The 24,851-nt window shown below is 51.3% G+C and overlaps 1 protein-coding gene across 4 annotated transcripts in view; it reads right to left on the bottom strand.

Annotated features, from left to right (window-relative positions):
* Positions 1-24,489, bottom strand: part of PAX2 (paired box 2) — a 76,340-nt gene extending 51,851 nt beyond the window's left edge. For 3 of the 4 annotated variants that reach the window (XM_035020617.1, XM_035020635.1, XM_035020628.1), the window contains exons 1-3: positions 24,384-24,426; positions 20,697-20,865; positions 19,703-19,900 (exon numbers count right to left, since the gene is read on the bottom strand). In XM_035020617.1, coding sequence (XP_034876508.1) covers positions 19,703-19,900; positions 20,697-20,865; positions 24,384-24,426 — 410 coding nt within the window. Of the gene's footprint in view, positions 1-19,702; positions 19,901-20,696; positions 20,866-24,383 lie in introns of all 4 variants that reach the window. The other variant, XM_035020642.1, reaches the window with a different exon arrangement.
* Between the last annotated feature and the right edge of the window lie 362 nt (positions 24,490-24,851).

The raw sequence follows: 24,851 nt of genomic DNA, 5'->3' as shown, positions 1-24,851 counted from the left end.
CTCAGCCCCGAGTCCAGCTGGAGCAGTGCAAACAGCTGGAGACTCTTCATGGCAGAACCTCAAGTGAAACATCATAGATTACCCAGGAAAATTTCACCTCTCCTAAAAATGGTTCCTACCTCTCCCTACTCCCCAGAACTTTAAGGAACTAGGATTTCCCCTCGGTACATCCCAGGAACTAAAGCCCTGAAATTTAGGACCTCCTCCTCACAGAGGAAACAGCATCATCTAACCTGCTCTCCCCACTGGCAGCCCAGAAGTGTTTTGTGCAAATATGTCTTCCTAGGCTCTGGCTTTGCAATCTGTGCAGGTCAGAGTGGCTTGCCTACACCCGCTCACATGCCCTACAGCTTTCAGTTTGGACAACCACCCAAAGGCCAGGAAGGGTCTGTGCATGAGCATGGCCGCTGATGAGGAGAAGGTACGGGCAGGAACTTCCATTCTGACTATAGCATGGTAGAGCTGGAACGCACAACTTCCAAGCTTAACAGGGTTCCCCCCAAATGTGTCCAGAGCTTCTGCTTCCTTTGTTGCTTCTCAGAAGGCATGACTGAGCTCTGAGAGATGAAAAGTTTGCAGAAGAGTTTCCTCAAACCACTGTCCTTGAACCACCTGCATTAGAATCCCCTGGGGTGCGTGTTAAAATGCAAATCCCCTGGGGCCCACCTTAGCCCTCCTGATTAAAATTTCTGATGGTGTTAAGGCCCAGGAATCTGTATTTAAGCAAATTCTCCAGATTATTCTTAAACTCTATAATATTTGAGAAGACTGTGTTTAAGCCAGGGGGTGAAGAAGCCATACTTGTGGTTATATAGGGGAGACTTGAGAGGGTTGAGAGAAAGCCTCAGCAGCCTCAGAAGGTTCCTTACTCATATCTGTCAATTGACATTGCTCTCCATCTGCTGATCCTGACTCCCACTGGCCCAGTAACCAAAATTCAAGAAGCTATCAGTCCCTCCGTGGAAACTAAATCATAGGTTAAAAATAAAAATAATTTCAAAATAGGTTTTTGTACATTCCAGGATGATAGATTCCCACTGGGTTCCTTAGATATTACCTTAGATATTATTTCTTCAGAGATTCTGCATCAACTTAGCCTTCTAAGACTGGATCTAAGGGCGATAATCCTTCCACCACGTGTCCCCCGGAGCCCAGGCCAGATACAATTTACCAGGCTAGATGGGCCATGGGGCTGGCCCAAGGGGGCAATAGTGATGGTTTATATGATGAATGGTAAGCATATGGATTGATTTAACTTCAAGATATGCATAGGTTTAAAAATTAAGGGGCAATGTGTTTAACTAACCATTTGGAAACCAGTCTGCAGTGCATGCCAAGCCCAGAGCGTGACCAGACTAGCTCCTTTCACCACCAGCCCTGCCCTCATCTTTCAGTGCTTCCGGGCTAGAACTGGGGTCCACCAGCTGTCCACCCCACGGTCCTGCTTGCGAAGGTCCAGAGGCTAGAAGACTGCCTGATGTGATGGTGAAAGAGGTGCTGAGTAGGCTCACTGCTGGGACCAAGTCCTCCCTGCCCATGCTCCGTGTCCCCCCATGGCATGCCCACCTCCCTAGGCAAGCAGGAGGAAGCCTGGAGCAAGTGCCCCGAGCAGCAGCCAGGAGCCAAGGTGGGGCCTGAACTCCTGGCCTCTCGCCCCTCCCACCTCTTGCCCAGTGACTCCAGTATTCGAAAACAATCCATCAGTCTCTGTCTCCTGAAAGAATGTGATGTGGCTAAACCCTACAATTGCTTCCTATTACCAACAGAATCAATTCAGAATTCCTCAGCCTGGCCTTCAAAATCTTTCCCAATCTGGCTCCACCCTGGCTTTCCAATCTATTTCTCTCCATACCCCTCTTCCCCTCAGGGTCTAGCACAGAGCTGAAAGCTTGTCTTCTAGCTTATTCAATTCACATTGAGTCCTCCCCTAGACTCTGAACTCTACAAGGGCAGATATCACACCCATTTCTCTCACTATTGTATTTCCAGCACCTAGTAATAGTGCCTGGCAGAATGTTAGCACTTAAAGACTATTTGCTGAATAACAAACGAATGTTATTATTAATAATAATAAGGATAACATCTTTGGGAATGTAGTGAGCTAATATATGTTCACTATGTACCAGGCACTGTGCTAAGCACTTTACGTGGATTAATTTAACTATTCTACAGATGTGGAAACTGAGGCTCAGAGAAGTTAAGTAACTAACCCAAGGGCATACAGCTGTTAGGCAGCAGAACCAGGATTTAAAGTGGGGAACCTGGCTCCAGAACCCACGCTGGGTAGAATAACTCATACCAAGAACAGATGGTAGAACCTATGAGAGGTGGGGCCCAGACAGAAGAGCTGCATATAATCATAGCAAAGGAAATAATTAGAACTTATTTCATATTCATTTACTGACAGCCATTGTGACAAATGCGTTTGGTCATTTAAATCCTAGCTACGAGGGGCGCCTGGGTGGCTCAGTTAGTTAATCGGCTGCCTTCGGCTCAGGTCATGATCCCAGGGTCCTGGGATCGAGCCCCACGTCGGGCTCCCTGCTCAGCGGAGAGCCTGCTTCTCCCTCTCCCTCTGCCTCTCTTCCCGGTTTGTGCTCTCTCTCTCAAATAAATAAATAAAATCTTTAAAAAAATAAAAAAATAAATCCTAGCTACGACTCTATTAAATAGTCATGTTCTCTATGATACCAAGGAGACAACAGAGTGGCCTGAGCAATTTGTCTAAGGTCACGTGCTTAATAACACTGGAGCCAGACTTTGGGTACAGGCCTGGGACTCCAATGTCTACAGGTTGAACCATATTACCTCTTCTGGAAATTTCTATACTAATAGTTATCTGTTTTTACTAACTATTTGGGCATAGTCTTTTCTCGTTTATGATCTGGACAACCGAGCAAATGTATGTGTAGACAATGTGCAGAAATTGCATATACCAGCCATTCTAAACATGCTTAGCCTCTCCCCTGCATCTGATGAACAGCACGTCCATGTTACAAACAAACCACAATTTTAGGTTAAGTGGCTATGGTTTCAGTATTTTATATGCACTGGTAGGTTTTGGGTGTAGTTTCCAAATTCTCTCTGTTTATCTATTTAGTTTCCAAATCATGTACATGAGTGTGCACACAAAAGTGTTTCTATGTTTCTAGAAACTACTACTATGATTAGTGTATCTTTATATTCATGTCGGCTCTAATGCATTGATCCACCATTTATAATACTGGATATATTTATCAGAACCTACTTCACAAATTTTTGTCCCAGTTATGCCTATTTCTGTCAAATACGTAAGCCATGGTCACACTGCACTGGTCCCTTCCCAGAGTGTCTGAGATTCTCACATCCCAACTGTGTTTTTATACTGGTCCATGCACTGGTATTGATGTGCATAAATGTGCACTTGTACACCTGTGTATCTTTCTGTCTATGGCTAGGACGGGGCGGGGGCGATGTGGAAATGAGAGAATTATTAAATGCCAAGTAGATGTGCAATAAATTCCATTGATTTTATAAACTCCAACTTGTCTTCAGTCTCCTTCCATTCTTTATCCTGGGGGCATTGCAACGAAAACCTATTTTAAATACCTTTACTTCCCCCCCCCCCAAAAAAGTGTCAATATTTTATTTGGATTTTTAACTTCGCTCCATAACAGTTGTTTGACCTCCTGACTCGTGCGAGTCACATAAATTCTGGGACTTTATTCAGGAGCCATGTTCCTGCTATTGAATAAGCAATTTGGGAGGGTGAATTAATGACTTGTGCTGTTGCTGGAAAGTCCCTGAAGAAATATTAAAATTGCTTGCAGACTGAATCGATACTCAGTGAACACCCAGCAAGAGGGCTTCGGCTCTGGAATGGCCACAGAAGGCAGGGCTTGGTGGAGGAAGGGGGAATTCCTGCACCCAGCTTGGTGAGCCCCCCTCCCGGCCCACCCCCACCTTTCCCTCCACCCCTGGAGCTCTGTCATTTTCAGTAACAGCAAAGTCTTATTAAACCCCAGCCAGGATAGAGCTGATTTGTCCTGTCTCAGGAAGCAGGCTCAGGGGACAGTTTATTCTCTTACTAGCAACCAGAGCCCGGAGGCCTTATTGAAGGTGATGGTCTGGACACATCCACCTGCTGGAGAAACGGGATGGTGCCGCTGCTTGCTGGCAGGCTGCGCTGGGCCCGGGGATCAGGAGTGCACTGAGCTTGGGGAGGCTGTGGCTGTGACCGTTTTCTGTTGGGCGTGCAGAGGGGCTGGGAGCTGTACTGCATGCCCCATCTCTGTGCATGCCTGACCCGTGTTTGCTATTGCTCTGGTGGCCACATGATTGCAGCCTTTGTGTATGGGTGTGCCTGTGGGCTGGAGAGTTTGAATTGTGTCGGGTGTACATTGTATTGCATTGTGCCCCGATGCATTCCTGCAGCTGGTTTAAGGTTTGTTACCTGGTGTTTTGTGATATTGTATTGAGGTGACTGCACTTTGTGTAACACTGAGCTGGAGGAATTTGAGTATTGTTTAGCAGCAATGTCTGTGTTTCTGCTTTGAATTATTGTGTTCGTTGATCATATCAGCATCTTTTTTTTTTTTTTTTGTAATGTATGTCTCAGAGATTAGGTTAATGGGTGTCTCCTTGGTGATGTGGGTTGAGTAATGATGTTGGATCTGGGTGGTGGTGTAGGATTCAGTAATTGCTTTCTCGGTGTGGTTGTGGGAGGTGGGTGTGAGGGCCCATCCTTTAGCTTTTTTAGCTTCCTCCAGCTAGGTTCATTTGCATTGCTACTTTCCAGAAGGAAGATTCTAGAGATATGGGACAAATCTCTTCTCAATGACCAAATGCACAGTTCTGTTCTGTTGGAAGCCAGCTGTCCCTGATCCATGGAACACTTCTGACAGAGATCCTGGTGCCACCCTCCCTACATCTGCCTAATGCATCAAAGCCCTAAGCCAGACTCAATGCCTATTGGATCCCTGATGCGGCAAGAGGAGGATGGGTGGGAGTAAACTCACTGATTCCAATGAACGTGAATCCAAGTCCAGCATGAACTCTAGTTCCCCAATCCACTATCTCTCTGACTCTGGCCATCAGCACCTTCTTCCTTCCCAGCATCCCCAGATGATGTGGCTCAACAGTGGCCTGCACTCAGGGCCACACACACACACCAAAGAAGAGTACAGGAATACCTACTAGGCGTGACTTTCTACCAGGGCGCAGGGTCTTTGTTCTGAGCTTGTCAGGAAATGTCTCACTACATCACAGGGCATGAGACTGAAAGATATACGGAGCCCCACAAGAGACTGTAGATGCATGCTCTTCCTCTGATGGAAAGATAATATGTAGTATAGAGCGCTAGATGAGCACATAGGTTTTAGAACCAGTATTGCCTGGGTTCAAATCCTAGTTCTGCTGCTTAGCCTGTGACCTGAGTAAGTTATTTAACGTCACTGTACCCCAGTTACCTCATCTATAAACAATCCTATAAAGCCCTATGGGGTTGTTTACGAGGCTTAAATCAATTAATACATGCAACATGCTTATAATGATTTCTACTATAGTAAGCACTTGTTAGCTACTATCATAATGAATATAAGGGCTTACCAAGTAAAGCAGCCATAAGATTGGCTATGCATGTGTACAAGCATGTCTACATGTGTGCTAATATACATTAAACCCTAAGATGAGTAGAGGTGTGTGTATGGTCAGTCAGGCAGCATGGAGGCAGGGGCTAGTTCCCTCCTTGGCCTTCTGGTCCATTTGGACAGGGGCAGGGGCTGGGGGATGATAGATTTCACCACTGCCCATCTCCATACCGAGGTTGCATCCAGCCCTGTGAGGATGAATAGGCAAAAAGGAAAATGGTGGCCCTTAAACATTTTACAGTTATGAAAAAAATCCAAGGATAATTGAGTTCTCGGGATTCAAATTTAGCTCATTTAAAAGATTTACTTTCTAATTTAAAAACTCAGAACCTTTGTCAGGCAATAGGTATAAACAAGGAATAGTGAAATCTAGGGGTCAAGTTGGGAAATAAGGAAGGGGTAAGAAAGAAATCAGATCAGTGAATATTAAGGCATTTGGGTGTGGATCTTAAGAAAGTCCATTGAGCTGAACTTGGCTACCTACCCAGGCCAAAGGGGCAGGGAGAGCTATAGGCAAGAATGGGATTGGGCCTTGGCCTCAGTCCACGGGCCTTCCCATAAAGATGGGGAGCCAGAACACATCATCGTGAGTTTGGAAAACCTTAGTTTTCATCTTTGCTCCTTTGAGCACAGAGTAAGTAGAATCTGTAGTTTTCCAGTTACTTTGAGCCATTGCACTTAATACGTCAAGCCCAAAGTAAAATTCTTCTCCTAAATTTTCTCCTTAAAATCTTTTAACCCTTAACAGTGAAAATAACTGCAATGATAATCAACCTCCTATTCTTCCCTGGAACATACAGAAATGTGGGACAATAGCAGACAGATTGGTTTGAACCTGTCAAATATTTGCTTACTTCCCCCTCTCCTATCTTTTATCTTTACTTTCTCTCCTCTCTTCCCTTCCTCTTCCTGTTTACCTTCCTTCTCTTCCCTCTATGACATTTAAGAATCAGAGGAACCCTTCAAACCCATCAAATAAGGATTTTTTTCCCCGTTACTGTTTCATTTTATCTTTAAAAAAAAATGACAAAATGCAAAGCACCACAACCCATGAAAATGCCATGAAGCCCAGAAAATGCCAACCTTCAACTCCTCAAACACTAGTAGGTTCATTCCAGAGAAGGAGTATGCAGGCCTAAGAAGTTTATACACACACACACACACACACACACAGAGGCTGGGCTCTCAAACAAAGTGCACAAAGGAGGCAATTATCTGACTAATTCTGTTCAATGGTCAGATAACTGACTCATCATGGGCTTTTTTCCCTGCACACACATGGAACAGGCCCCTTCCTAAATCCGGCTGGGCTCATAGTGGACCGTAATTCTCACTGGCATTCATGATACACATTTCTTTTCACAGAATATCCTTTCAGCTCAAGCTTTTTTATTTAAAAGAGGTCACTGTTGATGCACACGCAAGCCAGAAGTCACACACATTGACATAGACACATAGCAAGAAATAGACACATTATGACTATGACTGCCCTGAAAATAACTAACATTTATTGAGCACTTGATATGTGCCAGGTGCAATGCTAAGCAGGTTTACATGGATTAACTCATGTAACCCTCACGAGAACCTTATATGGTTATCTTCACCTCAGTGAAGAAACCGAGGTCCAGAGAGGAGATGAGATTTATCTATAACCACGTAGCCAGTAGGTCTGGAAGTTGCCTCAAACTCCAGTGATCTCTCCCAGAGCCCACTTTCTTACATTTTCTGGGTTACATAGGTTTGTGTGACTTGCCTGGCATATAGCAGGGGCTCAGCAAAGATTTTCTGAATGGAGAAATGAAAGTATACGTGAATGAAAGACCATGCCTTCTAAGAACCCAATACTCTCCTTTAAGATGGCAAAGTGGATTCCCTATGGAAGCCAGGCCTACCGGACAGCTTACCCTCATTTAGACGAAGTGACTTGCCCTCCCAACCAACTTTCCACGGAAAGCATCCACCTGCTGTGCTTGTTCAGATACTAAACTCTCTAAGCACCGGCTCTCCACCTGACTTTCAAGTCAAGACCAGCCTCCTTTTAAGCCAGAAACCAGACCCAAATGCATCAAAGATGCTTCCTAACCTCGACACTTTGTCACCTAGAATATTTTCCTCTGAAAACAGGGGTTTCCCAATGAAATGCGACACCAGTGAAGTGAAAATGAGTGTCGATGCCTGGATAAAAACTGGAAATCTGATCAATTATGTAGATGACTCTAAATCACCAGATATTTGGCATCCTATTGACAAGCCTCCTAGATGATTGCCTAAAGGTTTGGTTTTCATCCAGATGTTCGGGAGCTGTCACATTTACCTGTTTGTCAGCAAGTGCTCATGCATTTCTAAGAGACATGAGTGAACGCTGAAAAGGACAAAAATAACCCAGAATAAAACAGACTAAAGAGAACAGGGGTAGCAAGTTATTTAACAAAACTAGTCAAGCAGACTCCATCTGGGAATGGGTTGCGGCCTTGGAGATCCATTAGAACGTGGATCCAGCTCACAGGAGACTTATGTGCCCAAACACCTTTAAAAACCTCCTGAGGCTATTTCCTTGGCTGTCTGCAGAACCGGACCCAATCAGATCCCTGCACGGTGGAGCTGATGGGTCAGTCCCACTGTCCGACAGAGAGGGCCCAGGTTACGACCAAGTCCACCCTCCTCATGCTGACACAGCCTCTATCCGCTCTCCGGACGCCCGCATGCCCATGCGCAGAGTATCTCCACGTGTGGTCAGACCAAGCTGTAGATCTTGCAACACTTGGCATAAATCTGGTTTGTGACTTTGTGCATGTACCCCTATTTGTGATTTAGTGCTCTGCTTTTTATCATGTCTCCACTTCCATTTTCTTTCCCTCTCTACTTTTTAATGCTGTTTACAACTTCCTTATCCATAGAGCAGCACGGCGATCCTTCAGTGTCCCCACTGATCTACCCACATGGTTTTTCTGACCCATGTTTGCTCTCCACTCGACTTAATTTATGTTTTGGTAAATAGGAACTTTAGATCGTTCTAGTCAACAGTATTTAGGGTTACTGCTTTTTATCAAAGGCATCACGGCACCGAAGGACTCCCTGCAAGGGACATTTGTTTATTCTCATGAGTGCCCGGCTCTCCCCACACACGGGAAGGCTGCGGGCGGGCGGGTGTGCCCGCACAGTGCCCTCGGTGTGCGCCTCTCCGCTCCGCCGCCCTGTGTCAATGCTGCTTGGCGCCGGCAGGAAGAGATCAGTGAAAGCATGGTGTGGACTGCAGCCGCCCCCCAAACTGCTGGAGATAAATCCAGGGCCCTCCCTGCGGATGACCAGTCGCTTCTTTTAGGCGGAGGTCCACATATGCCTGGCAGGGCTGATTCCTCCAAATTCTCCCTCCCACACTCACCCTTCATCCCCGAGCTGCAGCAGAAGCTTGTGCTGACATTACTCACAAGCGAGATTTGGGGGATCTCTTCTCTTAGAGGTATGAGTTGGAAGTGGAGGGGGCGAGGGGGGCAGGGCAATGCCTTCTTAGATTTCTGGGTCATCTACTGTCTTTTTTCTCCCTCTCTTCAATTTTTTCCACACCCTCTCCTCATCTCTAACTCTAGTTGACCTTGAACTCTGTCCTCTCCCTTCACACCAGAATGTGTCCCAAGGGGGGATGGCACTTCCAAAGAAGCAGTCACCTGGCCCGAGAGGCCTGGAGACCAGTAGCCAGAGGGGCCAGCCCATCACTCCACTCCTGGAAATAAATCCCATTGTATTTGCATTTTAATTTTCCACATAAACAAAGGCCCAGAGTACTCGCTTGGGCAGCATCACTGGACGAATTTAATTAGAAATGAAAAGTTTATAGGGCCCTCTTTAATGCGATTAATGCTCAGTTAACATTTATCACATTCATATGCTGGAATCGCCTTTTCTAAGCAGTCACTGGCCATGAAATGAATTTCTCTCAACTTTTTTTGTACCCACCCTGGGAGGTCAATCTCCTAAGGAGTCTCCAGGCTGCCTCCCTGGGGTCAGGAACTACCTGATCCTCAGGGCCAAGTTAAGGGGAGTTAAGGGAGGGGGAAGAGGGGAATGCATACGTGCTGGGGCGGGAGGGCAGGGGGTATAAGAGTGAGGGGTGGCCACCATTTCTACGGGGAGCTGGACCGAACCAGGGCTGTACCCTCTGCAAAGAGCTGAGTGCTCAGCCCAGCAGACTGGCCAAAAGGCTTCAGAGCCTCTTCCCTAATTAAAAAAAAAAAAAGACCTCCCTTCCCAACACACATACTCAGTCCACTTCTGTGGCCCAAAAAACAGGCTTTAGCTGGAGCTGGCCTGTCTCCGTCACTTCTGGCCTCTCACTTCTCTCCTCCTGTCTTGGGCCATCTCTCTTCTACCCCTTTTGCCTGTCTCGTCGGGGGCTCCATCAGACTGTCCCTCCATCCAGACCCATGGTGACTGGGAAGGGAACCCAAGTCTTGACCCCAGTCATTTGCTCTGGCTCTCCCAGAGGCCAGACAGTCACAGTCTGTGGGGAGGCCGCCTGCCCTGGTGTCAGCTCCCTAGAGAAGCCGAGCGGAGTAGGGGAACGTGAAACCTCTATTGGTCCCCAGAGGAAGGATGGCCTTCCTTATCTCATCAAATTCTCTTCTCTCTTCAATTAGAGTCTACTGAGATTGGCCTCCTAACCCAAACCAGCTACCCTGAGGAGGAGGAGAGAGAGGAAGGAAAAAGGTAAGTGATAAAAGGAGATGATAAAAGGAGATAAACAGCTTGACCTGTGTCCCTACCTAAATGCACACGCCCTTTGAGGACCTGGACAGACACAAAGCAAGCGCAGCTACCAGTACTCCTGGTGGCCGTGTTACACACCCTTGACCTGGCCATCACGTGCCACTGTACACCCTCACCTCTAGCAGAGAAAATGCACACGTGTGTGCACACAGACTACGTGTGCCGGGACCCTTTGTACCTGACCGGACCCCCACTCGTCAGCCCATTGGGAGATCTATCGTCCATTCAACCCACTCTTGCCAGGTAACATTTGCTAACATCCCAAATAGACAGGTCGCCCAAACGATGGCAGAAACTTTCATTCTGAGACCAAACAGTCCCTTCAGCTGGAAACTCCCTGAATAACAAACCACCAGCCCCCTGTTTGACAAGACTGACTCCTTTTAAGAGCTCCCTGGAATACCAGGACCATTTAGACAGCTTCCCAGGACACGGATGTTAGGCTCAGCTAGATACCACATGTTCTTTCCAAAGTTCTCAGGCTCTTTCCAAAACAGAGACACACAGAGGCCCTCAACGCAGAATCACCAACTTCTCTCCATATGACACAGGACACGTAGGCAAGGACCATCTTGCCCTCTAGAATTAAATGGAAAGTCACAAGATAAGGGGCAGAATGAGGGTCTCCTCCTTGACCATCTCTGTGGCCTGTCAAGCCAGATACTGCCTACAAGGCCCCTGGTTTCCTGCAGCTTCCTCCACCAGTCCAGAAAAGACCCTGGGGCCAAGGGCGGGGGAAGGGGGGAAGCTGCCTCAGGGCTTGCTCCCAGGTGCTCCAGCTCTGCAGCCACTGCTGTCCTCCTTTCCTGCCCTCCTCCCTTCTCTCCCCGACCTCTGAGGGCTTCCTCTCTGATTTCTTGACCTTACTGTGTCTACAAGGTGGGTACAGGTCCCCTTGCAGCCTGCTGCCCTGTCTTGCAGCCTTTCTGCTTCTCCCGCCAGGCGCTGCCTGTGGCGTCCCTCTGGCTTCCTCTGCCCCCGAATGGCAGCAGAGTGAGCTCACTGCAGAGAAGTTCAGGCAGGGCTGCAGGCAGGCAAGAGAAGAAGTCCAGAGCAGAGTGACCAGAGGCTCCCGGGTGGAGGGCCTTGAGTCTGGAACACCTAGGAAGCGAAGACCTCCCTCCCTTCCTCTTGGCGTCTCCCCCACTCTCCCTTCTGCTGGCGACCAGGCTGCAGCAACGACAGTGCAGTAGCCCCACAGCCAGGGCCGGCCTGCCTTGTGGTGCAGGTGGCCACGACTTGCCCTCCCATGCCACTTCCTTTGCCCGCCACCTTTGTCCTTCCTGGCTGGCCTCCCCTTTTCTCCTTTACCACCTTCTGAGCTCCCTGAAGTCACCCTCAGCCTGGTCTACCAGCTGCCCAGAGCTCGGGCTCCATCCGACCACCTCCAAGCACCACCAGAGGCCTTTGGCAGAGCTGCACAGGATCCAACCCCCTTTTCAAGCTTTCAGAGCTCCCTGCTTTGTACTCTGGCCATGCGCTCCGTTCTCATCTGGCCAAGCCAGTTCCGAGGCCTCTCTCTTTCACCCCTCAGGCTCCCTACCTCCTTTCTCACTCTTGAGCCCTCCTTCTGACTTCCGCCCTCCCCTCCCACTCGCGCCTCACCGTCCCCTGTCCTCACGGTAGAGAGTGGACTCTCCCCTCGACCTACCTTCCTCAGGGGCTCCTGGACTAAGGGGCTCAGGAAACATCACCCTCACCCTTGCACCTGCCCTGTTAGCGCTCTGGTCGGAAGCAGAGAAGAGAGGCCAAGTCTGGTTACACAGCCCTGGGGCTGCAGACCAGGGCCCACGGACTGAATCAGACCTGAAGCTGTGTTTTCTTTGGCCAGCACAGAGTTTTCAAAACCCAAATCTTCCTGCCTCTAGGCTGGGCCCGCATACCCCAGCCCTTTGGTCCAGCTCTCACCAGCTCCATCCCAGCTCCTGCAGCTCTACTTTGCTCCCTCCACATCCCTACAATAAACCTGACCTCTCTAGAATGCTGACGACTCTCAGTTTCTCACTCTCATGTGAAAAACACAAAATATCTTCTTAGCATATTACCTCTCGAAAACCAAAAGAAAGAGTCCAGTTATTTTTGTAGTTGCTGAGGATGAGCTACAAGAGGAACCTGGCTCCAAGGCCCCTCCCATCTCCCTCCCTCCCTCCTATATACCTTCTTCTCCTACCCACGGAGAACTGCACGAGGCCTTGCTCCTTCTCCTCCAGGGCCACGTCACTCTCCTCTTACTTCCCACCCCCAAGAGCTCCCCTAGGCCTGGCCCTCCCTGGAGGCCCCAGGCATCTGCCTGTGCCTTCATGCCCTGCCTGGTCTCCAAGGCCTCTCCAGTCCCCAGTTACATGTTTCTCACAAAAAGCCTCTTCCTTATTTCCCTGGCACCTGGGTTCCTGGGGAAGGACGTGGCGGCTGGGCCCGGGACCTGGACCTTGGGAGAGCTCTGTCAATGACTGTCCGCAAGCTGCCACCACACCTCCTGCTAGAGGGACCTGCACCCCTTGGTGGGCCTCTGCACTAGAACTCTACAGCAAAGAGGCCCACTGGGAAGAGCATCTTCTTAGCAGCTTATACAGTTGGTCCCTAACTAGTCTTGCTGACTGGGCTAGAACTGAATGAGTGGCTAAGTGAGGATGGACAGCTGAACTCACAGCTCTCCAATATGAAGGTGACATCACTGTAGCCAGGCCCTGCTTTTGGGGGGCTAACAGGACCATGGAGTGTTACAGCGCGAGTAAAGATTGAAGGAAAATCTGACCTCAGTTTGCCCAAATTGTGAAACAAAGAATCTTCAGCTGAGCCCTCTTATCACCCAATGGCCCAATGACTACCTCACTGATTGACCTATTGGGCCAAGGACAAGGTGTCCAGCCTTTGTCTGTGAGAGCGGGACACATTCTTTGGAACTTCCTCCCTTTCCTCTTGGCCTTGGAGCCCTTTTACCAAAGAGCAGACACAGGATGGCCCACGCATACACATACAGATCCATACACACTGAGCATGTCAACCGCTATGCCTAGAAACCATTGTGAACCATGTTCAAGCTGCACCTTGCTAGCACCAAAACAACAGGTTCAACGGGAGGAAAACATTCAACCCCATGGTTTCCTGGTAGACTGATCAACCCAATGCGATTTCATTTCCCCTCTGTTTACTTCACTTGTGATTTGGGCATTGGTTGTGAGATACTGGTTCCCACGCCTCAGATCTGTCAGGGGCCCCGATCTCCTTTCTAGACTCACCCACATGGCTATAGGTGAGCTGCACTGGCCATAGCTATACCTGTAACTGCCTTCCTTGCAGGAATCTGAACTCTGGACACCTGGCTTGGGGCGTGTGGGGAAACAGCAGGGATTCAGACAAGTGGCAGGCCAGGTTAGAACCCTTTACTGCACTCTTTAAAAGAGCAGGAAGTGAAGGGGTGCCTGGAGGGCCCAGTCGGTTAAGCGTTAGACTCTTGATTTTTCGGCTCAGGTCACGATCTGAGAGTCATGAGATGGAGCCCCACCCGCTCCACTTTGGGCTCAGCAGGGAGTCTGCTCAGGATTCTTTCCTTCTCCCTCTGCCCCTTCCCCTGTATGCTCACTCTGGCACGTGCGTGCACTCTCTCTCTCTAAAATAAATAAATCAGTCTTTAAAAAAGAAAGAACAAAAAGTGAAAAAGAAATACATATACATCGTTTCCTCTTACTATGAGACCTCCAACTCCAGGTAGCAACAAGGAGGGACTAAGGACAAACCTGAGAACTAAGAGGGGAAATTACAGAGTAGCCAGAGCTGGAGACCTAGGAAGCCGGGAGCAGAAAATGGGGCCCTTGGCTTAGGGCGTTCCTTCATCAGTCCTGCTGACAAGATGGGGAAGCAGGACCCCTCTCCCAGGTGGGCTCATGACAAGCCCCTCTTCAGATGCAGGCTCTTGGTGGTGTTGGGGGGTGGGGGAGATTCATCTTCTGCACCAGTTTCTACCATGGCTACTCTTTCTCTGGAAGCCGTAATGTTCTAGTCCACAAGCACATACCATCACATAATACAACCACACTCTCTCGCATGCACCAGAATAAGCCCGTTTCCCAACTGTTTTCTCTCACACCAGTCCAACCGTAGATCCATTCCCTGGATCTACTCTGCACAATCATTCACCCCATCTGCCAATATACACACAGCGCCACTCCCTCCCCAACCTTCCTTTCTCCAGGTACCCTGTTTCCCTTCTCCAGGGGCTGTTCCTGCCTGGCCCCATCTCCACTGGCTAATTCCCCCTGTGGCCCCTGTATTGAACTGTTGTGTTGTCCATTTCCCTGTGACAAGGGCTCTGGTTACAGAGTTATTGATTGGTTTTCATGCAGACAGATGGGCCCTTCCCGAGCTCCCATCGAAATCCCTGGCTCTATGGGCTGATTGTTGCCTCTCAGGGTGTAGGATTGCACTGGAGACCACCCTCCACGCAACCTCCTTTGCCCAGGCTGTGGACGGTAATAAATGGAGGCAGCCTGAACGATAATAAAAGCAATTGAGTAGGTTACCTGTGCAGACACAAGATTTATGCCTCTTCATATTTGATGTGATTGTTTTATTGAGTTCTCAAAATAGTTGGGACACTATTTAGTTAGTTAGGAGGAGTTTCCCTCTCTTTTCTGCTTTGCATTGCCCTCCAAAACCTACCTGGAGTTTTCATTAGGGACAGCCCCTCCTGTCTTTCTCTTCCCCAGAGTTGGCAGCTGAGGTAAGAACTCAGGGCAACCGGCCATTGCTCTCACCTGAAGGCCATTTAGTGGCCTGAACACCCGCTCTGAGCCAGCCGACGAGGGAAACAGTCAGACCCATACGACGGCGGGCCAAGAAGTCTAAAGTAACTAAGGGAACAAAAATGGCTTTTCAGGAGGACAGCTTCAGCTCATTTTAAGAAATAAGACCAACAGCTGTACCTATTTCACATGTTAGTCCAATGATTGGTGATCTCCGCAGGAGGAGAGCCCTCTCTGGGGAAGGATAAGTGAGCAAGCCTTCTCAGACAGAAATTGGCATATTTGTTTGCTCTTTGTGACCCCAGGGTGGTAGGCCCCGGGCCACAGAAGGCAAGTTCTCTGTCCTTATTTCTCCCACTCCTCTGAGGACAGAAGTCTTCTTTTTCTTTCTTTCTTTTTTTTTTTTTTTAAGATTTTATTTATTTATTTGACACAGAGAAAGCGAGAGCGAGAGAGCAAGCACAAGCAGGGGGAACGGCAGGTAGGGGAGAAGCACGCTCCCCACTGAGAGCAAGGAGCCCGATGCGGGGCTCGATCCCAGAACCCTGGGATCATGACCTGAGCTGAAGGCAGATGCTTAACCGACTGAGCCACCCAGGTGCCCCAGAAGTCTTCTTCTTAGCCCACCAACTTGCCTTGGCTCTTTGCCATGAGACCAACAGCCCTGACCACCAAATAGCTACAAGGGCATAGAGATGTGGCAGGTAAAGCTGCTCTTCTGGCCCAGATTCATGCCAAGCAAGGTCTAAGAGTCTACGAGTCAAATGTGCAATGTTCTAAAACCTGAGTTTCAGAGAAAGACACAAACTCCAGCCCTGAACATATCTTCAGCATTCCCAGCTTTTTTGGATAGGTCTTCCAATGAACAGCTGGCCCACTACGGTCACCCCACTGCCAGACCTCTGATGAGGCCTACGAATGACACAGGATGAACCCTTGCACAGCACTGGGGCTGTGGCCTTGAAGCCAGTGAACGTGCTCACTTGGAGCCAAACAGGCTGAGAGAGAGTGTGGGTAGCAGGTGATCAGTGAGAAATGGACTCTGGAAGAGCCCACTCCAAAGATCTAGGGGCGGGGAAGGCCCTGATCCCAAGAGTGTAGTGCAGGCCGGAAAAGTTAAGAGAGCAATGGCCTTTTTGTCAGCTCATTCCAAGAAACACCCTCAGGGGATCCTTGGTAACCCTATACTCTACCTGGAGTTTGTGCCTATTCTTTCAAAGGAGCTGTATTCTCTGCCCAGAGCAATAGCCAAATCAGAAGACTTTGGCATATAATCAGGAAGATCCTTCCTGCCCAGTCAATTGCTCAGCGATATAACTAGGCGACTTTTCCCCCCTTCAGTAGCATGGATCCCCCTCCATCTCTTCCCCCCTCTAGGCCATTCCCCACACCAGGTTTTAGTCTCAAGTAACCTGTTTATAAACATCCGCCCTCTACAGCGGCCGTGTATAAGCTGAGGAGCTGGCAACTCCATGCTTAGTGATCAGTAACCCAATATCGAGACGGAGTCACAGAAATTCCACGTGCTAAGCAATCCTGTCAACCCTCTGGATTTTTGACAGTGGTCTCTGGGGGGCAGGAGTGGGTTTGGGAGGCCTCCCTGACCTACTCCACTGACTCAGAGAGGTATTTCTCTGAGGATTTGCCAGTGGAGTATATGGATGGAACATCCAAGCCTTTATCGCGACAGGATCAGAGAAAACCAAAACCAATTTTAAAGCATGAAAAGCAATTTCGTTTATAACCATAACAGCATATTTCAAGTGCGGCGACAACATCTGTTTTGGGAAGGAGAAGATGAATAAAAAGCTCACAATTTGGCTCAGGAGGGCGAGCATGTGTGGACTTCCTTTCTTGCCAACCACCGGCACATGCACTCACAACGGTTATAAAATACCAAAGATAAGTGGGTACCTCACCAACAGGAAGGCCCTACACTCCAGAACCACCCATTCCCCAATGCACCACACTTTCTGCACAGAGGAAAATCTCCAGGGTCTTCCTATAGTGAGTGGAAATTTACAAAGTTCCTGATATCACCAACACAGGAAGAAACATCCTGCCTTTATCAGGTTTCAGGGTGAAACAACAAATCTCAGATAAACCTTTCCCCCTTTAGAGCAAAACACCTACAGGGATGAAGTGGAGGACATGGGGGCCTAGATGCATCCCTCCAGCCCCAACTCAGCAGCACACTGGGAAGCCCTCAGAATTCTTTCCCAAACTGGAACCATGGTAGGATTCTGTCCCAAAGTGAAATCAACACTACCCTGACTGCTCCTTGTCGACAAAGCAAGCCGGGAAGCCTAACCGCAGACCCAGGGCTGGCTGCCCATGCTGCCGGTGTATTCCCCGTTCCTCTCCTCCCACTCCCTCTCCATCTCCAGCAACACCTGCCCACAGATAGCTATGTCTACACACCCAAAGGAAGCCTCGGTGCCCCTCAGGTGGTGGGGCTCCACGCAGTGCAGATTCTGCAGCTGTCAGCACTACCAAGCTGAGGCCATTCTTTTCCTACTCTCAACCCACCCCTCTACTTTCCCCAGTGCTGGGGAGTGCACCCCCAGGCTTCTGAGCTTGATCCTGGGGTCACCTGTTCCCTGCTTTCTGTGGCTTTTCAGAATGGGAGCATCCCCAAACTCCTGCATAAGCCAGCTTCTCAAAACATCTCAGCCAGTGAAGGTATATGTTGGGGAGAGGAGGGACGGGGTTCTAGACGGGGTGGTAGGTGAGGGATGCTGCCATCAGAAGTGCCTTGATTGCTCCAATCCTCCATCCATCAAGAAAAGCAAACTGCCTTAACTGTGCATGTCTCGGGTTCCTCCAAAGGCTTGCAAATCCTATCACTGACAACAAGCATTTCTCTTGAATGTCCCCCAATACACCAGCTCCCAGCCCCAGCAACATCGCTCCTCAGCAGGCAGCTCTCCTCCCAAGATCTCCGTTCCAACTCACTCCCGGACCAGCAGACAGCCAAGAGGCTGAGTCTCCAGATGGCTCCGAAAACAAATGCTTTGTCCCAAGCCCGTTCCTAACCCACCAATCCTGCCCCAGCCCCAGAGCTTCCCCAGCCTCCTCTGGCTTTTAAATGCAAAAAGACACATTCCTCTCCCAAACCACCCAGAGTCTTTCTCCAGCTCCTTCGAAGGTGTCTGAATGTCAAACCGCTATGCTTTCAGTAGCTAGCGAGTCAGGCCCGGGGAGCTGGAGGGTTTTCGGAGGGTGTATAATTAGCTGATCAGTATTATGTTACCCTGTTCATAACTGAATAACCATTTTAATACATATGGCACACACTGGGATAATTTCTGGGGTCGCCTCGCAGTATGTTACAGCACGAGTGTGGCAGAGGGAATCTTCTTTAGCCAAGGTACATTCTACCAGCTAATTTTACCTGCTGTTTTCAGGATGATTTGGGATAATTCCATATCATTTGCAAAATATTAAAAAAAAAACAACCTTGATATGTGATGCCAGTTTCAGAAAAAGTCACCATCTGAATTATTAGTTGTCCTGACAATGAATCTATGAAGAATACAAAGAATAACAAGGGTAAGAAACCCTCAGCCTTCTTCTCATTTGGGACTCTGTCTTAAAATGGGGGGCAGTAGTTGAAAGGCTGGCCAAGCTGTCTGGAACTTGTACAGGGTCTCTGGGGATGTCACACTGTACAGTTCTGTGATGTTGAAGCCCTCCTGGGTGCTTGCATCCCACTGCTCCTTGTACGTGTTGTACCCAACAAAGGACCATTTGCACACTGGCACGGCAAACACACGTGGAACATACATGTGTACTCTCCCAGAGAGCATGCTGGAGTGGCTTGGGGATCGGGAGACTATCCTGTGCAACTACAGGTCTCGATGACTCCAGCCTGTGTTGGCCCATGTGCCTGAGCCTGTCATCGGTGCAGACTTATCCCTGGCCCTAAGCATCCTAAAGTTGAGCCTTGGGGTCCAGAGCTCTCTCCCTGCCCTCCTGGTGTCCCACTCCTTGTCCAGCTTCTCTACTCCCTGCCAATTGCTGGCTGGTGGCTGGCGTTTGCTCTGCAGGCCTGGATACTCGTGCTTGTAGGCCGGAAATTTGTGCGAGCTGGCTAGCAAGGCCTGGGCTCCTGGGAGGCAAGCTTTGTGGGAGTTGGCAGGGAGGGTGGGGCAGCCAGGACAGGCGGCTGCCCCTGGGGAAGGGAGCATGCCTTTAGAAAGGGAAGTCTGTTTGGAAGCCATGAATAGACACTGGTCATTTTAAAGGCTTCGGCTGTGGGCTGTGATTGTCTCTAGATACCGAGGCACGTAATCTTGGAGTCTTAATTACCACAAACACTTGGATTCATTTCCAGGACGCCGGCGGGAGAAGCCTGGCAGGGAATACCCAGCCCTGAGCTGGAGACAGCTCTGTCTGTCTCTCTCTGCCTTCCAGGTCTCCTCTCCCTGCCCAAAGGACTTCGGGGACTGGGAGCCTGGAGCAAGGGCAGAAGCTAGGGAAAGAACGAGACTGCAAGCTGGGAGACGCCCTGATGGGCAGGAGCTGGGAGCTGGAGTCCCACCCTGCAGTCCGGGGTGGTTTGCTCACCTGTTGATGGAAGAGACGCTGGGCACCGTGTCATTGTCGCAGATGCCCTCAGCCAGGAGCCGGTCTCGGATCTCCCAGGCGAACATAGTTGGGTTCTGCCGCTTGTACTCAGCAATCTTGTCCACCACTTTGGGCGTCGCCACTTTGGGCTTGGAGCCTCCGATCACTCCGGGCTTGATGCTGCCGGTCTCATAGTACCTGCGCCGGGAAGGCCGGCGGGGTCAGCGAGAACAGGCCGTGGCAGGGGCAGGGAGGCTGCAGGCTCCAGGGCAGCCGCGGCCGGCCGCGGCGGCAGCACCACTCTCCCACCCGAGGCAGCAGCGGAGGGCAAAGACTCAGCATGGCTGAGCCAGCTTCCGGAGGGCGCTTGGCTAGGGCGAGGGATGGGCCGCAGGATGCGGGGGAGGACGACAGGGACACTCCCTCCAGGAAGACAGTCATGCCGGGGGCTGCGAGCACACCAGCGGGGATAGGTGCCCCTGGGAGTCTGAAAGCCCAGCCTTGCATTTGGAAAGAAGAGGAGGCGGCCGCTTCCAGGCCTTCAGGCCCACCAGGGCTGAGCCACCACCTCTAGCCCTTTCCTACTGAACACAGAGCCCGGGTGAGAACTGTCCCCTCCCCAATGCTGATTTTTTCTTTCCTCTTGGGGACCCATTTACGCTCCCCACCCTGTTCCTCCGACATCCCCCCCCCAAGTCTGCATTAACTCTGCTTGAAGAGGAATCCCTCCCTTTCTGAAGTCTGGTATCTGGCAGCCTCCTCACGAGAACCCTGAAGCTGGGCAGGAGCTGAATGACCCTGCTCCATCCTCGCTCCTGGGGCCATGGCCACCACCTAAGCGCCCTCTCCAAAAGGAGCAGCTCTCTAGATACCCCAGAGTATCTAGATACCCCCACTGGCATCCTGGACTTTTAGCCAAGTCCGTGGTCTGGAGACCCAGGGCCGCGGGATAAGGAGGCAAGGCTTCTCCCAGGGGCAGCTCTGAGGCCCTCACCTGCCCAGGATTTTGCTGACACAGCCGTGGCTGACCCGCAGCTGCCGGGATATGTCGCAGGGCCGCACACCCTGGTGGGCCAGCTCCACGATGCGCTGCCTCACCACGTCGGGCAGGGGCCGGCCGTTCACAAACACCCCCCCGAGCTGGTTCACACCCCCGTGCCCTGCTGGGGAGAGACAAGAAAAAAACACAACACCCCACACACAGCAGGGACCGGCCATTAGTCAGGGTCCAAGGCCCAGGCTGTGCGAAGGGAGCAGGCAGGGTGGAGGGGCATGATCTGGGACTTGCGGCAGAACAGTGGTCTGCTGCCAAGCACAACACGGGGGATTGGGGATTGAAACCCATTGGCCGTAGAGACGCGGAAACGCAGACGCAGGGCAGAGAGCTGGGAAGAACATGGCTCTAAGACCAGTACCTCTCGAGGGAGAAAGTGAGGGAAGGAACGGAGAAGCAGGGTGAGAAGAAAGAGGGCAGGGGGGAAATTGATGCCGGCAGGAAAGAATGTAGGAGAGGAAAAGAGGAGCCGAGCAGAGAGCAGAAGCAGGGCCAGGTGAGATCCCGCCTGAGCCGCAAGCAAGGGAGAGTCGTTGGTGTGTGCTAGGGCTTGGAGGCAGATGATTTTGGGGGTCTGGGACCAGTTGACCCAGTACAAAAGGGCTCTGAGCACAGAGAGGGACTAAGTGTCTGACTCCCTCCTTTTGCTCCTTATCTCTTGTATCTATTTTAAATCAGAGTTAGAGTGTTCATGCCTCTTTCCCTGTGTTTTTGTTTTATTCTGGGTTTTGATCAGGATTTTTCCTTTCCTTTATGTTTTCTATCTTTAGATATTTGGGGGCCATATTTCCCACTCGTCTCCCTAGGGTCTAAAGTTCAAAGAAAGCCAGGTGGAGGAGGGAAGGCTGAAGACGCAGGGGTCCAGAGTCTGCTGCGCTCAGAGCCAGGGAGGCAGCGGAGGGCCGCGCCGCGCTCGGTTCGGCAGCAGCCAGAGAACGCAGGCTGCCGGGGCTTGTCTGCCTGCCGCCTTGAGCCAGGATTGGGACCCACTGCTTCCCCTAGATAGCATGGTGCAGGTTGCCCAGACGGGCTGAGGGCTCACGGGGCACCCTGTGCTGCCTGCCGGAGCCGGCTCCCATCCCTCTGACCTCTTAGACCTCGGGAGCCTCCCAGGACACCGCGAAGCAAGGGCGTTTGCTCTCCCGGCCAGGAGGAGGGTGCTGGGTCTCCATTCCGACTCCAGCTTGGGGCCCCCAACCTCGGAGCCCAAGTGGTCACCGGATGCCAGGCCTGAGGACGCTGCGCGGCACCCCATTCTCCCTGGCCTACAGCAGTCTAGAAATCCTGCACCCAGAGCGATCAACCCGCAGCCGCAGTTACTGAGCAATCCAAGCGCAGAGAGTTCTAGCGGCCAGCCTGACCTGGCCGGCAACCTACAGCCCCTGCCCTGCTAGCCTCAGGCGGCTTTCGGAGAAAGCGGGAACATCTGTGCTCTGCTCATTTCTTTCCCGTCCCTTTCTGGGGGTACTGAGAGCAAGGGCCGGTAAAACCCCTGGGGAGAGGCTTCAGATCTGGAGGCTGGGGGAGGCTAGAACCTCTTATTTTTGCCTCACATTCCCGCTACTCTCCCTACCTCTAGCCCCACTCCTCACCCCTCCCCTCCCTCCAAACCCCGACCATCAATAATTTAGGCCCCGGGAGAACTCGCGTTACCGGTATGAAAAGGCGGCAGCTGCGGGCAGATTAAAGATGAATAATTCAGCCTCCCCGGGCTCCAGGCCCGGCCCCTCGTCCCCAATCTAAGGAAAGGGGACGGGAAAGGGGGCACGACAGGGGTCCAGGGCCGGGAGTCGCCGCTGAGTCGGGCCTGGAATGCACCACTGCCGCCGGCGCGGACTCAGGCTGCTCTGGCTTGCTGGCCAGCCCGCCCGCCCGCGCCGCCGTCTCTCCCTCCTCCGACCACCTTCAGCTCGCCTTGCCCCACTTTGGGTTTCAAAGTGACACCCAGTGGGCGGCTGGGACTCAGCAAATCCCCCGCGGAATCTGCCCGAGAGAAGAGCGAGAACAGAGGCGGCGGGGCAGGGAGGCCGGCGGGCTGGGCGAAGCCGGCGTGTCGACCCGGTTCCACTCGCTCCGAAAAGGAGACAGGATTTCGGGCTCAGCTCGCGGAGATCCGTGGCGGCCCGAGGCCCCTGACTTGGATTACCTGTACTTGGAAATTATTTAGGAAAATATATTTTACCCCAGGAGTATTTTTTTTAAAGCTCCCCCTGTAATGCTAATTATATGCTTAAGAGAAAAACAGAGCTCTTCCTCCTCGGCTCTCTTGTCTGGAGCACCGATCCAAGCCAGGTCTAAAAAAGTTTCCCTGTGAAAAGTTACAAATCATCCTTAATTATTAATCTACAGAGGAGGAGAAGTTCTCTATTTAGAATCCATTTGTCTAAAAAAAAAAAAAAAAAAAAAACCTCTGAATTGTTCTCCAAGCTAAAGACATATGACATAAATTAGATAAATTCAAATTTCATTAAAATAATTCCCTCTTTCCTATTTTTTCATTTTTTCTCCCCTTCTCTTTCCCCTATAACATCCTTTCTGTTTTCTTTCTTTTATTTTCTTCCCCTTTTAAAAAATTTCTCTTTCCCTTCTCCCCAGCTTTGGCGTTTGCCTTCCTTTTGTTCTTTCCCCCTCGTTTTCCCCCTCTTTGACTACCCACCAGCCAGGTCACTGGCAGGACCATTTTCACCAGGGAGTGGAAGGCCGGCAAGGCGCCTCCAGAACTGCAAGCAGAGCTTGGCTCTGCCCAGGGGCTGCCTGGCAGGCTCCTCTACTCCATCTCTTCCTGACTTCAATTTCTCCTTGGAACCCCTCTTTGTTTTTAGAGCATCTCCCAGGGAGAGGTGGAGAAAGATGACCACCACATCCTGCCAATCTCAGACTCCCAACTGAAGGAGAAGAGCAGGGGAAGGAGAAGAAGAGGTGAAGGAAGTAGGAAAGAAAAGAAGAGGGAGTATTACAAACCAGCTCACATCAAGCCCTGGATGGGCTGCCAGGGCCTGGAGATGCTGGGAGCTGAGGGTCAGATGGGGGCACCCAACCCCACACTCTTCTGCCTGATTGCCCTGACACGGAAGCTGCCCATGCTAGGAGTCTCCACCTGGACAAGCACACTCTAAGTTTGAGAAAGGTAGAGATGAATGGAGGGTGGGGGAGGCAGAGAGAGAGAGGGGGAGAAAGCGAGGGTAGAGGGAGAGAGGGAGAGGGAGAGAACAGAGAAAACAACACAACTCAAACCCCTCAAAACTGCCTGCCAATTTAGTCTCCCAGCCCAGGGCAAGAGGGTGACCAGGGCGTAGGATGGCTGGAGCCAGGGCCAGGGGCTGTGGATCGATGACCTAAGAAGGAGCAGGTGGAAGAAAGGAAGACAGGTGATGGGCACGAGGGAAGGTAGGAAGGCAGGTAGAGGGAGAAGTATTGGTGACCTAAGGCAGAAGAGAGAAACTGGAGGCTTTAGAAACACTGGAAAATGAGGGGAAGAGGAAGAACGAAAGGGGGGGCCTGGAGAAGCCAGCGCAGTCTCCAAGATGGGACCTGAGTGCAGGGGGCCAGGGCCGCGCCAGGACTGGACGGGAGAGGGTTAGGACGGGGAGCCCCGAGCTGGGACAGGAGCCGGGCGCCGGTACTCACGGTGCATCGCGGAGAAGGGGTCTGCTTTGCAGTGCATATCCATGGGGAGGCAGAGGAGCGGGAGCAGCGCGGCCGCCGCCGCCGTGTCGCCTCTCAAACTCAACTTCAGGACTTGAGGAGAAAAGGGAGGGACGTTGGGGGGGGGGAGGTGAACGGGCGCCCGGCTGCGGCGGGGCGGGCGGGGGACGCCGCGCTGTGCTCCCCGCGGGGACGCTTCCCGGGCGGATCGGAGCTCGCACCCGCAGCGACCGCAACTTCCCACCGTCGGGGCGCGGGGCTGGGCGGTCAGCAGAGCGGCCCCAGGGCGGCGGGCCGGGCCGGGGGGATCTGGGGGCGCATGGCGCGCGCGGCAGCTGAGGCCAGGGCTGAGGCTGGGCGGGGGAGGCGGCTCGCTCAGCTCCCCTGGAACCCGGTCATCCGAGAGGCGGCGGTCGGAGAGGGCGAGGAGCGGGGGCGGCCCGAGGGCGC

The sequence above is a fragment of the Mirounga leonina genome, unplaced genomic scaffold (assembly GCF_011800145.1).
Source record: "Mirounga leonina isolate KUSES-001 unplaced genomic scaffold, KU_Mleo_1.0 Mir_114, whole genome shotgun sequence".
Lineage (NCBI taxonomy): Eukaryota > Metazoa > Chordata > Mammalia > Carnivora > Phocidae > Mirounga > Mirounga leonina.
Note: the sequence above shows the minus strand (reverse complement) of the source record. Positions and strands in the feature narration are given on the sequence as shown.